This window comes from Diorhabda carinulata, chromosome 5 (assembly GCF_026250575.1).
Source record: "Diorhabda carinulata isolate Delta chromosome 5, icDioCari1.1, whole genome shotgun sequence".
Lineage (NCBI taxonomy): Eukaryota > Metazoa > Arthropoda > Insecta > Coleoptera > Chrysomelidae > Diorhabda > Diorhabda carinulata.
The window spans coordinates 7,816,083-7,833,263 of record NC_079464.1 but is presented as its reverse complement, the minus strand read 5'-3'; the positions used below and the strand labels follow the sequence as shown (position 1 = coordinate 7,833,263).

At 31.1% G+C, this 17,181-nt stretch overlaps 2 protein-coding genes across 3 annotated transcripts in view; both read right to left on the bottom strand.

Annotated features, from left to right (window-relative positions):
* Positions 1-1,876, bottom strand: part of LOC130894474 (titin homolog) — a 29,044-nt gene extending 27,168 nt beyond the window's left edge. The window contains exons 1-3 of one of the 2 annotated variants that reach the window (XM_057801338.1): positions 1,336-1,876; positions 928-1,131; positions 579-655 (exon numbers count right to left, since the gene is read on the bottom strand). In XM_057801338.1, the coding sequence (XP_057657321.1) occupies positions 579-655; positions 928-1,115 (265 nt within the window). In that variant the 5' untranslated portion in view covers positions 1,116-1,131; positions 1,336-1,876. The remainder of the gene's footprint in view (positions 1-578; positions 656-927; positions 1,132-1,335) is intronic. The other variant, XM_057801339.1, reaches the window with a different exon arrangement.
* A 996-nt stretch (positions 1,877-2,872) lies between these two features.
* Positions 2,873-11,205, bottom strand: LOC130894476 (MATH and LRR domain-containing protein PFE0570w-like). The gene is made up of 4 exons (XM_057801344.1): positions 10,998-11,205; positions 9,091-9,285; positions 4,820-8,983; positions 2,873-4,272 (listed from the first exon to the last, which is right to left on the bottom strand). The coding sequence occupies exons 2-4, from the start codon at positions 9,278-9,280 to the stop codon at positions 2,969-2,971; spliced, it is 5,658 nt and encodes a 1,885-aa protein (XP_057657327.1). The 5' UTR covers positions 9,281-9,285; positions 10,998-11,205; the 3' UTR covers positions 2,873-2,968.
* Positions 11,206-17,181: the final 5,976 nt, after the last annotated feature.

The window sequence follows — 17,181 nt, the reverse complement described above, 5'->3', positions numbered from 1 at the left end:
CAATGTACCTTTATTTCTTCACTCCTCAATTTACAGACCTTTATAGTGACATGTACTGCCAATCAGAATACTTGGGTTAAAAATATATCTTCTTTTTAACATGGATGGCCATATTAGTAGGCAACTGCCTGTTCATTGCCAGCAAGTCTTCCCCAGAAGATAAGAATTGTGTATTATTGTATTTGTAACAAGTCAATTGTCTTTTGTTCCAGAATTTTCGCCTCTATCTTACCCACCTTCCTATGTCCTGTATTACACTTTGCTGTTTAATGCCATCATTTTGTATTCTGTTGTGTAGAGTTTTGCCTTGTACACTTAACTGTTCTAAACATCTGTAGTGTCCTACTTGTATATAGTCTCGTTTCTACTGAGTATATATAATAAACAATGAAAATAATGTAGAAATAAAAATAACATGATAATACAAATTGGGAAGAGTAAATTGAGATTAGATTGCTAAAAATCCATCACCGGGTGAAACATAGCTGCTGATTTATATAAATAATGTTAAATGAACAATTTTACACAATTACTAACTATAATCTATCCTCTAGTAATGAATTCCCTCAAAAACTTACACATTCCTTTTTTGATGAATTCCACCTTTTTATCAGAGTTGTATGGATATATGTTAGCCCAGCTCCTGACATATTCACTATAAATAAAAAAGCAAGCTATATATTTTATCAACAATGTACCTGGAGTTTTTGAAATAACAAAATTTCTAATAATTGTGATTTGAAGCTGTTCAATTATGAGAAATGTGTAGCTTTCATTTGCACTCAAGAAATGAATTTAAATGAGATTGGGGTATAATTATCAGTCTCATGAAATCTGGCAAAAAGAAAGCAATAAAACTGCAGAGCTTTTAGAATAATAAGAAATAAATATTTCATATAGGGTTATTAGAGATAAATATACACTTACTATGTGTCTTCTTCAAAGAACTTCACTACAACTAGAGGTGGTTTTTTAAATTCTATCTCATCAGTGGGGATGTTATTCAAGTCTTTGACTTCACCTGGCCACCAGCTGGGGCCTAATTTTACCCAGACGATATCACCGTCTTTGTAATTAGTATAAAAATCTTCACTCATTTTAGGAAAAATGTCCATCAATCAAAATAGGTTCCTAAAAAGATACAATAGCTGAAGGTAATAGTTTAAATCAAAACTAAAAGTTTTGACGAAGTTTTGTTTCCTTAAAATGTTGACAAAAAGTAAAAGTCTTTTCGGTGTCTATACGCAGTTATTTGTATTCATTCTAACGGATGAAATAAACAATGAACACAACTTATATTATTCATTAAGTTATCGGTTGTGCACTATTACTTACAATACTTGTTTATATTTGGAAGAATATCCACAATTTTGTTACTTGTCACATACATATGAAATCAAAATCGTTCATCTTCTGTTTGGCGTCGCCATGTTGCCAACCAATGTATTCCAAGATGGAGAAACCGAATTCACCTGAGTATCATTAATATTTCACTTATTTTCAGTATTTGTACAAAAACTATAACATTACTGATGTTATTTTCATTTTCTATTATTATAAATATTTAGAAAAACACGAGATGCGGTTCTGATCATATAGAAATATTTTATAATAATTTAGTGATATTGGTAGCACTGAATCAATGCGGACTTAACAGTTAAACAATAATAAAATAATTTTCCTAGAAAAAGGTCATCCTAATTTTTATAAAAATAACAAAATATATTTTTCCTTCTCGATATGAAAAATAACGAAATAGAGAAATATGTTGAAGACACCGTGTCATCATTTATTCGAAAATTATTTCCCCAAAGTTTGAAAAATTTAAATGACCTTTCATGCTTATGCAGATGATTGTAATTAATGCTGCATATATGAAGGTTATCTATGAATTAATATAAGAATGCGCACAAATGGTTTCAAATTAATGACACTTCAAATAGATTGACGTTTTTAAATAGTGAACGCATACCAAAAGCTGATGGGCCAAGTAAAATAAATGCATCTAAGAGAAAAAGAGAATATTTTGCAGTTGGAGTTACGCAAATGATTTATTATTGAGCACTAGATTTATCATGATCTGTTATTGAGTAAATCTGTATAAATAATTGTCGGATTTGAAGTCACTCGCTATAAAATTTAAAATATCCTCCATTCATATCAATTAAATATGGATTTCTTATATGAATATCTCCATAATATTAAAGATTAAAATTGAATAGTTCGCGCTTAAGAAAATTATCTATCAATTGGGACTGTAACAATGACAGATAACGACTCCATCTTTTACGAATGTGACGTCATGTACGAGTTTTATGTCTGCATATTTTTAGTTTAATTATTGTGATAACAATTAAATTTGACTTAATTTTGGCATAATTCTGATATATTTTTTGGGGCAATTATTTTACTATTTGAACGAAATAGTTTAGTGCAAGGGGAATGAAAAATAACGTCATTTCCTGATAGTTTTCCGGCTGAAATAATGCTTTTACAAAAGTTGCAAAAACATAAAAAATCAACATTTTTGTGTAAATAAAATAATTCATTTATTTTTTCTGTAGATTATGAAAATTTAAATACTATCACTTGGACCGAAGAAGAGGTGTGGAATAAAATTTATCATATAGTCCATAGGTTCAATGTTGCGGGCCTATGGAGCGCTCCATGGTTCAATGTGTTCCAGTACCAGTACACCCTGTATATTTGTAATCGACTTATACAAATGACCTCGATTAAATAAAAAAAAAAACTTTTGCTTAACGTTTTGGAGTATACCTAACATAAATCAAAATAATAACAAGTCACGTTACCTTACGAAAGATCATATGAGATAAGCACTAAAAACAATTTTATAATTTATATATCAAAATAATCAAAAAATAATTTATTTCAAAGAATTACAAAACAATGCAGTTATAACATATAACAGTCTAACTCGATAAGCATTGAACAAAACACATAAAATTTAATAATAAACCCCCTTTTTTTGTAATATTTTTTTAGTTTCCACTCTATTTACTCTATTAGAATTGTACAACATTTGATTTCTGAAATCTTTTGGGTGGAATTTTTGTTTCTTGAATGTTTCCTTTTCTTTTTCCGTTACAGTGCTAGTGGAAGGTTTCACTTTAACATTGTTTTCTACACACCAATTTTCATCTGTATCTTGTATTGTAGAAGGTCTCATCATTCTTCTAGATCTATTTTTCACATCTGTCACTAATTGGTTTAATAAACTGAACGTTTTACTTTGAAGATCTGAATTATTAGTACATGGTGTAATTTTATCTTCTGTTTTGTTCGGTTTATGGTTCTTCTTTGACTTTTTCTTTTTAGCTTCCATATTAACATTCTCATTTTCATTTGGACTAACAGTTTGTATCTCAGTGGTGGATTTCCTTTTTTTGCCCTTTATTTTCTTTGTTGTTTTTAATTGATCAGAGGGAGTTTCTTTTGCATCAATTGAACTCTCATTTTGCAATTGTTCTTCATTAACTTTTTCCTTAGGACTTGTAGTTAATCGTAGTTCTTTACAAGGCACTATTTGTTCTTCGTCACTGGACTTCCTCTTCTTACCTCTAGACTTTTTCTTTGGTTTTTCAGATGCAATTTTATCTAAGCTCAAATTATTCATATGGGTATTTTTCGATTCTTCCATATTTTCATTCAAACTGACGCTTAATCGTGATTCTTTCATCTCGGCCCTGTTTTTATGAAATTTGAGTTTCTTAGATTTTTGTGGTGTTTCAGGAGAACTATGACCAGCATATTCTAGAGATAAATTCATTGAGACGCCTCCTTTTTTAGGTATAGTTGTACAAAAAGTGTCTACAAGTTGGTTAATTCGATTGCTTAGAACAGCATCTTTAATTTCATTGACTTTTATATCTTCTATGATGGTTATTGAAGACTTTCTACTACTTTTTCTATCTTTATCTATCGATAATCGTTTCAAAGTGTCACTTTTGTTTTCATTATTGCTTGTTATATCAACTACTTCTTCGCTTTCAGAGGAGCTTTCCATTTTGATAATTCTAGTCTTTCGCTTTTTTGGTTCTGGTTTCGGTTTTCTATTGATTTTAATAACATCATCATTACTATCTTCTATATTTATAATGCGTGATTTTTTCTTTGTTTCGCTATCATCTAAATCGTATTCGTCTCCTGGAAGTAACTCACTATATTCATCATGGCAAATGAAAGAAGAATCGCTTTCATAATCGTCCTCTTCCGATCTTTCAGAATTTGAGTTGATAGATTCTCCCTCATCTAAAAGAAAAACAATCATATTTTAAATTAATTACTAATTTCAATTCAAGGCACATGATGATCTTTATATTTTTCTATTTTTGGCATTTTAAAACTCTTTTACAGTTTTATTTTGAGTCCTCAATCTACAACACCATTCAAATTACAAATGGACCAATCATACACTTAGTCATAAATTACTTTAACTATTGGCAAAACCGGAATAAAAATCCATAGTTACAAGGACCTTGAGATTTAATTCTCAAGGTATTTTTAACTTCCCCCCTATGCCAGTATTTTTCGTTTCTAATGAACAAATTCCATACCAGTGATTCTCAAAGTAATCCAGTTGCACCCCCAGAGGTCTATGGGAAGCTCTACAATAGGAGTGTACTTGAATTTCCATAGTTAGATCTAATTTTTTTACGAGTTGCTAATATGGTGTAAATTTATCCACTAAAACTAGTAATAATTATTTTGAAAATGGCTTACGAGGAAAAAAGTTTCTGAACTTCTATTCTATACTTTTGTAACTACCATCAGAAAATCGTGATAAATTAACACTTACCTATAATTGCATTACTATCTTCTGAAGGAGTGTCTTCTTCACCTTCTTCGGCCATGTCATCTATAAAGTTGTTTTCTTCTAGACTTTCCTGATTGGAGTCTTTAGAATCATCAGTCTCTTCTGCATCAAATTCTTCCATCTTTTTATCCAAAAACTCATTTAATCGATTAGTTTTTGAAGTTGATATGGGTATAGTACCTGGCGATTTGTTTCCTTTTTTCTGGATCTTCTGTACATCTTCCGAACTCAGAGCAACGCCGCAATCAATACTTTTAGTTTTGGTCTTTTTAATTTTAGGAGATGAATCAGTGTTTGTAGTTTCAAGTTCTTCAGTTTTATCTTCTTTAGTCCCGAACCATTTATTTAATGAAAAGTTTGAAGATTTCGGACTAGTACTGTATATAATGTCTTCTAATTTTTGATATGATTCATTTGAGGTAGTATCTTCGTCGGTTGAACGTTTTTTAAATTTTTTACCTGCATCTTTGGTCTTTTTACTTTCTCTTTCTCCTCCAAGAATATCTTCTAGAGTTTTTGATTGTTCACTATCAGCTACACATTGGATTATGGTGAAATTCTCACCTTTCTCGATTGAAATATTTTGTTTCTTTTTCTGTTTTGTCTTTGAAGTATTTTTCTCTGATTCCTTTGATTTTATGTCTTCCTGATTTTCATTTTCTTCTGTTTTATTTTTGCGTTTCAATTTTTTACTAGACCGTGAATTTTTTGTTAATATCTCATCTTCTATTCCTGATTCTGTAACATCATCTTTACTAGTATCGTTTTCTAATGCAGGGGAATCGCATTTTCCTTCAATACCACTATTTTCAAGCTTCCGGAAACTATCATTTGAATCAAAGTCTTTGACCTTTTCAGATTGTCTTCTGTTTTTACTAGTTTGAGGATGTTTCATTGATTTTTTCTCGATTTCTTGTTTGGTGTCTTCATCTTGAACAACATCTTGAAAACTACTCTCCATGTCAATATGTTCATTCAATTTTATAGAAATATCTTCCATTTGAACAAATTCTTCAGTCTGTTCATTTTGTTGGTCTTTAATTTCATTTTCAAGTTTTTCATTTTTATCTATAGTGGCATTATTGATTGGTTTATTGGTGTCAGTAGTGGATTCTTCAACACCAGTTTTCCCATCATCAACTTCAGGATTTTTCATTTCATCATCATTTATTTCATTTGTATCAACATCCTTATTACTTTTAGATTCAACATCTATATTTTCAACATTAACTTCTTCATCATTTTCATCTATTTCTTTACCTATGTTTGCTTCACTATCTGATTTTTCAACGTCCTCATCCCCAGAAAGAGGGTTGTAGCTATTTTCCATTTTATTTGTATTAGAATCAGTTGATTCCTTGACTTGTAATTTTTCAATTTCTAGTTTATGGCAGTTGTGAACAGCACTATCATCAATTTGGATTTCTTCACTGGCATCAGTAATCAATTCTTCAGTTTCTATGTTTGTGTATTGGACTTCATCATGTTTCTCTTCTGCCTCAACAGTTTTATCATTGTCTTCAACATGAACTTTCGGATTTGTGCTAGATTCCATAACATCTTCAGATTCTTTTACAGAAATACTATTTCTAGATTTCTTTATTTCATCATCCATATTTACTTCTCTATGTTCAGTTACAACTTCATTGATTTTATTATTTTCTTTTTTCAAATCTTCGGAATCAGAGTTATTTGCAGATTCCAAACTAATGACTTCCTTAGCATTTTCTTCTGGGGTTTCAACGCTTTGTGCTTCCTCAATGGAAACGTCTACTTCCCCATCAGTTTTATTTAATTTTTCAACATGAATTTTTGATTCTTCAATACATTGATTGAAGGAACTATCAGTTCTTATAGATATGATGTCAATTTCTTCATCAGAATCATCTTCACTGACCAGATTGGTTTGATCTTGAGAATCCAGTTTCTCATCTTTTTTTTCAAAGTTTTCATTATTTTCGGATTGTATGTAAGTATTTTTTTCATCATCTTTATTTTTTGACCCATCAATACTTTTTCTACCAGATCTATCATCTTCTTCGCATATCATTAGTTCTTCTAAATCACTATGATCTTTAGTTCCTTGTTCATTATTTATTGTCTCTATATTTTTGTTAGGCTCTTTTACCTCATCTTTCGATTTTTCCAAATTGATTTCATTTTCTTTCAGTCTGTTTGAATCCTGGTCGTTAGCTTCTGTGTCAGGATCATTATCCCCATCCGATAAAAGGTTAAATTCATAATCATCAGATATATCTTTAATTTCATTCAATTTATCACTAGATTCTGTTGGTTTTTCTTCATCTGTTATTTCCTCTGAGCAGTTATTTGTTTCTGTTTCGATTTTATCCTTTCTTTTCATTTCTTCGGATCCTTCTGGAGATTTACTTGAATCTTTATTCATTGTTTCTGAATCTACTGAACCCTCATATGTTTCAGTTCCTGCTTCATTTAATTTCGTCATATTTTTTGTTTTATCTTTTTCTGTATTTTTTTCTGAATCTTCTGAGCTTATAATTTCATTTTCTCTATTTTCTGTAAGTTTTTCTAAATCTTCTGGACGTTTACTTATTCCAGATTCTTTTTCTATTGTTTCATCTCCAGTTTTTCCTTCTTTACTAGTTATATTTTCTTTTTCTACCAACTTTGTTGGGGTTGTAGTAGATACTAAATCAGATTCGAGTTGTCCAGAAACAGAATCTAAATTTTCATTGTTAGTTTCGGGTTTCTCAGTTACTAAATCATCCTCAGAAATTTCTATATAAGTAGCACTCAAATTTGAAGTAAATGTTTTATTGACTGTCTCGTTAGCATCCATTTCTCGATTTTTTTCAACAATACTTTGTTCAAATTTGGAAATATTTAAATTAATTGTAGTATCGACTTCCATAGGTTCAATAAAACTGTAATTTATATCTTTTGGACGAAATACATTTGATACACGATCAACTGTTTGCGATCTGGTATTATCTGGACTTTTATTTGGATCATTCATATTTTCCTTATTGTTGGAATCACTTGTAATTGTTATTGTTTTACTTTCCACAGATTCATTGTTTCTTAACTCGATGTTTGTTTTTTCTATTTGAATTACAGGTTGCTTCAAAACAATACCATCTAATTGAATTTCGTTAACTTTCTTGTCAATATCTTGGGAGCTTTTTTCAGTCGATCGAAGTTTTGGACTAACTGTGACTTCAGATTTGACTTCTTGGTCTTCTATGCAAATACACTTTCTATGAGGTGAGTGATCTCCAGACTGACATTTTTGAAGTTTTTCTTGAAGTCTAGGAGATTTTCGAGGTACTGTATTGTCACTAATTTGTTTTCCTTCATCACTTAGGTGTATAAATAGTATCTTATTTTTAGGTGAATGTTCAGTTAACTTATTTTTTTCATCTGTTTCATTTTCTTTTGAGGAACTTCCTTTTTTCGACCTTGGTGAAGCCTTTGATATTGTAGTTGTTTCGTCTTCAGAAAAACTAGTTTCAAAAATTGTACTGAGTTCTAAGTTTGTTTTATCAATTTCTTTTTTATTAACATCAGTTCCGGACGAACTCTCAATTTCTTGTTCATTTTCTTTATTGATATTTTCTGAAATAGGTGAGTTTATAATTACGGAAACTGATTGTTTGGATTTAATTGGGGTATTGGTAGGTATTTCATCAGACATGTCTGTAGATGATCTGCGACTTCTAGTTACTCTTTTTGTTTCCACATTTTCTTCAGATAAATCCCTCGAAGCAGATCGGCGACTACGCACATTTCTTTGTTGTTCAACTGCTTCTTCTTGTTTCGAGTCAATTTTTCCTCTCGTTTTCATTACAGGCGTTAGTTGTTCCTTATCATCTTGTAGCGAGCTTTTTGTTTTTTTCAATTTATTTTTGTCTTCTTCACTCGTAGCTGAGCTCCGGCGTCCTCTAACTGGTTTAGGAGTTACTTCTTCATTAGTTGCCGAGCTTCTACGTTTCCTCACAGGTTTTGGAGTATCTTGAGGTGCATCTTCAATTAATTGGGAATTTTTGGTTTTTGTTGTATTTTTATTCTCGTCTCCTTTGGTAGAACTATCACTGGAATTAGATTGTCTGCGGGTTCTAGTTTTTGCTGGTTCATTTTTTTCGATATTTTCCTTTGATAAATCTGATGCTAGAAATAAAAAAAATTACTAAACCTAAACATAATTTTGTTTTTCAATAAAATATGAAAGAAAAATAATTAAAGGGCATATTTAAAATAATCCTTAAATAATTTACCTGTTTTTCTTTTGACTTTCTGATCAACTTCAACATCTTTGTCCATGTTAGATGAAAGACGTCTTCCTTTAATGTGCTTCGATTCTGAAATCGCAGGAGAGCTTACAGCTACAATACGACATGACCTTCTTAAAGGGGTACTTGAACTATTTGATTCTTCAGCTTGTATAGTCTCTGTAGGTTTGGACATTTTTACTGGAATAAAAATAGAACAATTCTCAACAATAGATGTTATAACAAAAATATAATGAACAGGTTTCCCAGGTTTCTAGAGTTATGAGTGCATCAATTTTCAATAATATAACATCAATTTTTCAATAAGCTAATGAATGTACTAAACTTTTCATTGCGACGTCCTTCTACAGTCGAGCCAGTAAGGCTTTCCTAGGGTACTACGCCCTACTGGTCTAGATGAAGGTTCGGTGATGTGGACCAAAAATCGAACACAAGATTTTCAACATTCAACTGCTAATAAAATATGCCCATAAAGGCGTTCTAATGAATTTCTCTATGAAATCAACTCTTTAATAGTTTTAGAAACCATCACTAAAAGTTGCCATTGGTTACAACATTTTCGTTTATGAAATTTTAAACGTTTGTAATTAATTTGATTCATAATATTGTTGAATCGAATTTACCTTATTTAAAATAAGGTAAGAGCACCAGTGGCAGACACTTTTGTAAGGATATTCCTTTGAAAATACAGTTTCAAATAAAAAAAATCTTCCAAATTTAATGCAGAGCTATTAAGTGGTTAATAGTAAGTAAACTGATTTAATTAGAGGTCGTCAAATTTCTATTTTATTGGATATGCATTTTTTCAATGTATACTAGACATAGCTGGACCAAAGTCAGACATCACCAAGTACCAGTGGCAAACAGTCTGTTAATACTGCTAGACTAATAACAAAATTGAAATAAATAAATCAACTATCAGGTAGACTTAACGATCCTACAATTTGATCTGGTTTGACAAATGACACACCAAGGTTTTTATCAGTTAAGTACCATGACTTAATCCCATTATTTACTTTTTCTTGAATGATTCAAACACATCTGTAAACTTGTGAGTTTATTTTGCTGCTCAATACTTTCTTGTTCACACTTTTACCTTCTTCTGGATCATACTCATCATCATTACTATAGGAATAATCTGACTCCATATAAGAAACATCTTCATTGCTCTTATCTAAGTCATCCTTACAAGAAGTATGCATTTTCTTCTTCAGTTCCTTTTTTCAGCCTGAGCTTTTCCTGTGTCCTTTTTTCTTTAAATCTTATTTTTTTCTTTCTGTTCCTTTCCATCTCTTCTTATTATAATCCAGCCAAGAATCTGAAAAGACTATTGATGGCGTTTTTTTTCTTTCTCTTATTGTTATTTGTCTTTTGAATATTTGAATGAGGCTTAAATAATGGCTTTTTAAAGAGCATAGATATGTTTTTTATAGTAGTGCATGTGAAATGAATAAACTCAAATGAGTGAGTATTCTATGCAAATATTGGTTTTCATGATGTTTAATATAGAAACTATAGCAACCACACACTGTTTTGTCTTCGTATCAAAATTCATAGATATAACACTATGAATCTCCTGGAAAGCAGTTGTATTACCTAAAATATTTAGTACTTATGACGTGATTTACGAATGAACGTAATAAAACTGATAGGCAACTATATGCTATTCATAAAAAAAATTGATGATTCTAAAATATGAAATTGGAGCAAAATTTTGTAAAATTTGTTCTTCTTATATAAAATATCTCTAAATTTCATAAACGAGGTATGTAAAACAAAGTAAAAAATTGGGTTAAAAAACCGGGTTAAAAAACCTAGGCGAAAAAAGCTGGACACAATTGTATTAATAATTAAATTGTAGAATGGACGAATAAATGTAGAAAACGACTTACCTTTTTAATATTAGGGGTTTGACAACATTAAACACATTAAAACTTAGTAGATTAATATGAAATATCCACGTGCACTTTGACATCAACAGCTGCACAAGGCGCAAAAGTAAACGGTTAACAACGTCAAATTCAACCTTTATCACATATGTGCAGTTTTTAAAGGAATCAACTCAAATCGGTTCGATGCGGTAGATGCTTTCGAATGTTTAGTAATCAAAAACAAATTTGTGAATGGTATATCGAGTGCAAGATCTTAAATTCGATGGTTTATGTGTACGTATATGTCCATAGATAACACCAGCTAACACAGGTCTGCATTTTCTAACACTTTGAAAGTTGACTGAAAAATTTCTTCTGCATTCTAGTGACTTGACAGCGATGCCTTAAAATCTGGTTACAGTCTTTTATATCACGTTAGGTTTTTTTTTTCAAAACAGTATAAACTTAAAATAAAAAAAGACCACGATTCATTTAATTTGTAAGCTAGTTCTATTAATCTATTAAAGAAAAAATACCAAAATATACAAAATATCCAAATAGGAACATTTAAAAATATTTATCTACTTTTTACGCGTCTTTTTCTTTATTGAAGAAATCTCTTTTGGTTGTTTTTTTGTCATATTCAGCTATTTTTAATGTCCAACGACCCAGCGCACTTGGTATCTTTTGTTTCATCTCTTGAATATCTTGATTATATCTTTTACCTTCCTTTTCATTCAGGTTACTAAGATTTTCTGAAAAATAGTCCGAATAGGAATAAAAAAGGGAATTTTTAATTCATATTACAACCAATAATCCTGAATTTCTTCAGCATATTATCAACGATCTCAACATAGCTTAAATCTTTATAATTTCCTAGAAACTTAAGTCCAACTTTTTTAAAAGCGCCCCATGCATCTTTCTCCTCATCCTTCATTACATTTGCAAATTCTATATCGTTCATGAAGCTCTTAATCTGCGACCTCACAAAAAGTCTCTCCTTTAATTTCGTGTCAGGTAGAACTTGAAATATTTCACATAAATATTTAAAACAATTTCCTTCTATGTTTAAGTGGTGCAAGTAAAACTTTTGGAGGGGCAATAAGACTTTCGCGAAATACATTTTTAGTTCCAGGTGTTAAAGTTGTTCTTTGTGGCTAGTTTGCTTCTGTCCAATCTGTTCTCGACTCTTAGTATCTTACTCACCAGGAAACTCTCGATCTTCCAGCCGTATTTCGAATACCTCAACCGGAAATTCATTTGACACACTGGGTGTAATTATTCCAGAGATAAAAGTTTATATCTTTCTACTTTACATTTTAAGGGTTCTCAACTATTTATCCCTCAACCTTCCTTCTGCAGTGCGCTTTTCTTTGTAGTTAATCTAATTTTTTCTTGAATATTATCGTAGATTAAGAGTACTCCTGAATATTTAATAGCTGTTAAATTGAATAGGTACAGGACAAGTTACATGAGAAATATTCCTTACATAATTGTTTTAGGATTGTATAAGTGATTTAGGTTGAATCTTAATACTTTGAGCTCTTCCTCTTTACTTTATGTCCTTTTGTGCGTCTGAGTATTGGGTTTTTGGTTTTCACTTTTCTTTTATCTATTTTTTCCACTCTTCCTGATCCTTTGCTACTTATTTTATTTGCTGTAATGTTTTCCCTCAATTGTCTTCCTACATTCTATACTACTTGTTGTAAGTAAGAAAGTTTTTCTCTGCCTTCCTTTCTTTGTTTTCTTATATCTTTTTGCTTCCTTTACTTCCATATATTAACGTGAGTACACTTATCGAGATGTATACTTTTAATTTTATGTATTCGCCTATTTTTTCACCGGAAATTGTCTTATTTAGAGTATAGTATATTTGATTTCTTTTCGTACTATGTTCGCTATCTCTATTTTCTCTTTTTTGGTTTACTATCATCCTTTTGCATTTCTTGATATTCACTTCCATTCTCAGGTCTTCTGTTATCTTTGTTGTTCTCTTTCATTGTTTATATCAATCTATCCATGACAAATATCAATAGAATTCAACAGAATTTTTAACGATTCTACATAAATATTAATTTCAATATCGTTAATAAAATTTACTGAGGTTTAAAGGTAAGAAGTAGTTTGGTTTAACAATTGACTGAAACAAATTGTTTATTTTATGAATGTGATTGCTGCATCTGAAGAAAATGTGAATGAAATCAGCTTAAGAATGATCATCGCAGGTACAGGCTGATGATTGTGTAATACCAAGCTTGTCAAGATGAGCGGGGTATCTCCCATGACCAGTCTTCATTCTAAGAATACTTGCTGCATAAAATTTCTAAGTTGTGCATTCAAAAATATAGATAGAAGGTTAGGTAGGATACATTTTAAAATAGGTGTTATTTAAAGATCGTGAAACGGTGTCACAGTGTTTCATCCAGGATACGTACATTCTAGCTTTCAATTATTTAATCACATCTTTTCCCAAAAAACTTCATTAAGTACTGAATCTTTTGCTTATCGATCAGCTTTTTTAGTACTATACATTCCAATATGTCTTTTAACCCAAATAAATGTCATACTCCAATTTAATAATATGAACATTTCATTCTTTCGAGATGAACCTCTTTTGTAGCACCCAGTGCTGATCTAGAATCAGATAAAATCGCACCCCGATCTTTTTTATTTGATTTTAATCACGAAAGACCCTGTAAGATAGCATACATCTCTACAGTATATATGCTAGATATAAAGGGTAATCTGATTCGTATAAATTGCTTTGTATTCTGATTGTATACCAACTGCACATCCAGCTCCATCCCTCGTCTTAGATCCACCAATACACATTATTGTCTTGTCAGCAAACACTGCTAGTATAAATTTCAACAAGATGGAATTAATGCGACTAGATGCCGTATAATTAGGGATTATAACTTTGTGAACTTTAAATATAGCCTGATAAGGAATGTTATATTCTGTTAGTTCTGTAAATATTATTGTTTTTATCGGTTTTAATGAAGGCTTCCGCAAGTGAAGGTGTGTTTTTAATTCTCCAATATCGATTTGTGAAGTTTCCTATGGAAATGCTACATACATTATTTATTGTTTCTGCCCTGACAGGACCAAGTTTTTTGATACATTTTTTGACAGGGCAATAATATTTGTTGCTATATTACCTATAGTTTAAGATAGGTCAGCTTATGAAAAATGTTTGTATGTAATGTTTCGTTGTCACTATTATATCCTTCTATGTTTATAAACAGAAAACAAAAAGTTGCTAAGAAATCAAACCGTATAGATTTGAAAACTAGCTACAATTTTTACTGGAATTCATGGAAGAACGCGCAACGAAGGGAAAGGTAGGATCGAATCCCGACTCAGGAGAATTTAACGATGACAATGAAGACAATCAACATTGTTTCTCCTCCATAATCATCGAACCTGCAGCCATTTAGCCCACCATTCGAAGAACATCCTACTATCAACGACATTCCCTCCACCTCTGTAGCTTGCTTTGCTATACCTACACCGTGACTGGTAGGAAAAAAATCCCAACATGAGTCAGCAGCTTCTGCAATAATGAAGTATGTTATCGAGAAGAACTAAGGTAAAAACAATACATACACCATAACTTTAGATAACCCTATCGACTGTTTCCTGTTCGGATTATCAGCAACTTTAAAATCTATGCCTCCTTAATTGCAACATTTAGCCAAGTCCGAGATTTTCTCAACAGTCCAAAAGTACGAGCTTCAAATGCTGCAAAATCAACAGAGACAGGCAATTCAACATACATGCTGCATCATTTCAACCTCGTACAATTGATGATACTTCTTCCACAGGAAATTGGGAGGATTTTTGTGGATGATGCTGAAAATTATACTTATATTGTAACCTACAATTACTGTTTGAATAAAATCAAATTTTGAATTGCTTAAATGTTTTCTTGATATTAATCAACCCTCTAGTTACTTGTACATATCTGACGCAGCTTTTATATTTATAGGAATGTTATTTAAAAAAATAAAAAGTAAATTATCAAAAACTAGCATCAACCACAGAATAAGACGATATAAAAAAATAAAGTCTGAGAGGAAACATGCCACAATAAATTCGTTTGAAATATTTACCTTAAACCTTTCTCTTACATTTTTTCAGAATGTGCATCATGAGCAAAACATGAAAGGCGCTTTGGCTCATTCATAAAATTTACATTCGTCGTCCACAGAGTCTTCTCTTCTTCTGTTCTTCTTCTTCTTATAATTAGCGATGATTCTACATACAGTTTGTATATCTATTTTATTTATTGTCGACCACCTCATCAAATAAAAACCATGGAAGAGTTTTCGATAGCAGCAACCCCTGCTTGTGATTGGATTGAATTGTAGAGAAGTATGTAGGTTAGGTTATATTAGGTTAGGTTTCAACGATTAATTTAAATATTAAAATCACTGAAAAATCATTACAATTATTTGATTATTTAAACGCAAAAAGTACCTGAAGGGATGATTTCCGTGCCCTATATATACAATTCTTGTTCAGCGTAATTTTCTTTGTAACATACTAAATTTTAACGAAATCGGAGGGGTGTAACTTATTCTATATAATTACCGTCTTCTGTACTGACATTCATTTTGTATAGAAAACTGAGATAACTGGTGAAGACACGTTTGATCACCGTAGAAAATTGAAACAGAAAGGTACGGTGCTGTGTGGTTGGCAAAGAAAAATTTATCACGGATGTCACCGGAGGTTACGGAACACGGAGAGCAACGGTGCCGTCCCGTCACGGATGTGTGTGGATAGTCCTTAAGACTATCTCCCGTGTTTTGAGCTCAAGAATGAAATGTGAAATTATTTCTAATTATTTATAAAGTACCCTGTATATAATGTATAAGTGGGTATTACTACTCTTATATATTTTTGAGCTGCAACGTCTTTCCAAGACGTTTTATATACATATAATAATTTGTAAATCTCATTATTTTTTTCTTCATAAAACACTTGCTTTATTCAGCTATATAGATCTCATTTAATGAAATTCCTTTATTTGATTTAAGTTTAATGAATTAACATGCTGCTTTAAAATGTGTTGACAGTAGAATGTTATAGAACAGGGCTTCTTAAAATATGGGTCGACCGCCACTTCTAAATATCACGCACAAAGGGAGGAATGCGCGCGCGTACACACGTGCAACCTGCAGCTAAACAATGATTCAATAACACTGACTGTACTGTGAATTAGTGGAGTGTTTTTTTTATTTATTCGGTAAGTAATAAATCAATTATTATGTACAATATGTTATTTTTATATATTTATTGTATTTTAGGATCCAAATAATTTTTATCCATGGATAAATGGCTGAACTTAAATAAGCATGGTTAGGTTAGGTTAGATGATAATGCTACAAACTCTTCTCAGGCAGGACAAAGTATTGGAAAACAGGCATCTAATGTGCGAAAAAGAAAATATGATGAGTCTTTTCTTCAATTTGGCTTTACATTCCAATATTGTAAGGGTAATAAACAACCTCTTTATTTGATCTGCAATGAATCATTGGCTTCGGAGAGTATGAAACCATCAAAATTAAAAAGACATCTTGAATCAAAGCATGTTTCGTATGTAAATAAACCATATTTTGAAAGACTGTTTAAATCTTTAAATGAAGAAAAGAAAATCTTTAAAACATTTATTACTGTTAACGAAAAATATTTACTAGCGTCACATGAAGTTTCATACTGTATTGCTAAAAATAAAAAGCCGTTCACCATTCGAGAAGATCTTGTGTTACCGGTTGCTATTAAAATGGTAGAAATACTACATGGAAGAAAATATGGCGATGATATTCGAGAAATTCCTATAGAATTTCTGATATTAACAAGGATCAATTAGTACAACTTATTACAAGAATTAAAGAAAGCCCAAAATTTTCAATTCAGTTGTACGAAACAACTGATATTGGCTCAGTTGTTAGTTTATGTCAGGTACGTTTATAAACCGTGGAGGAAGAATTGTTATTTTGTCCTCCTATGGAAAACCATACTACAGGGAAAGACATATATTGTAAAATTGACGAATTTTTAAAAGCAGAAAGTTTAGAATGGAAATATTGTTGTGGAATATGCACAGATGGTGCAAGAGCGATGACGGTCAAAAATATTGATTTCAAATCATTTTTTCAAGCTGCTCATTATGATCATATAACTTTTACTCACTGCC

Coding starts and splice junctions, on each gene's coding strand:
- LOC130894476 (XM_057801344.1), bottom strand. CDS start 9,280: ATGTCCAAACCTACAGAGACTATACAAGCTGAAGAATCAAATAGTTCA. Junction 8,984..9,090: donor GAAAGTCAAAAGAAAAACAG/GTAAATTATTTA, acceptor TTTTATTTCTAG/CATCAGATTTATCAAAGGAA. Junction 4,273..4,819: donor AGATAGTAATGCAATTATAG/GTAAGTGTTAAT, acceptor TTTTTCTTTTAG/ATGAGGGAGAATCTATCAAC.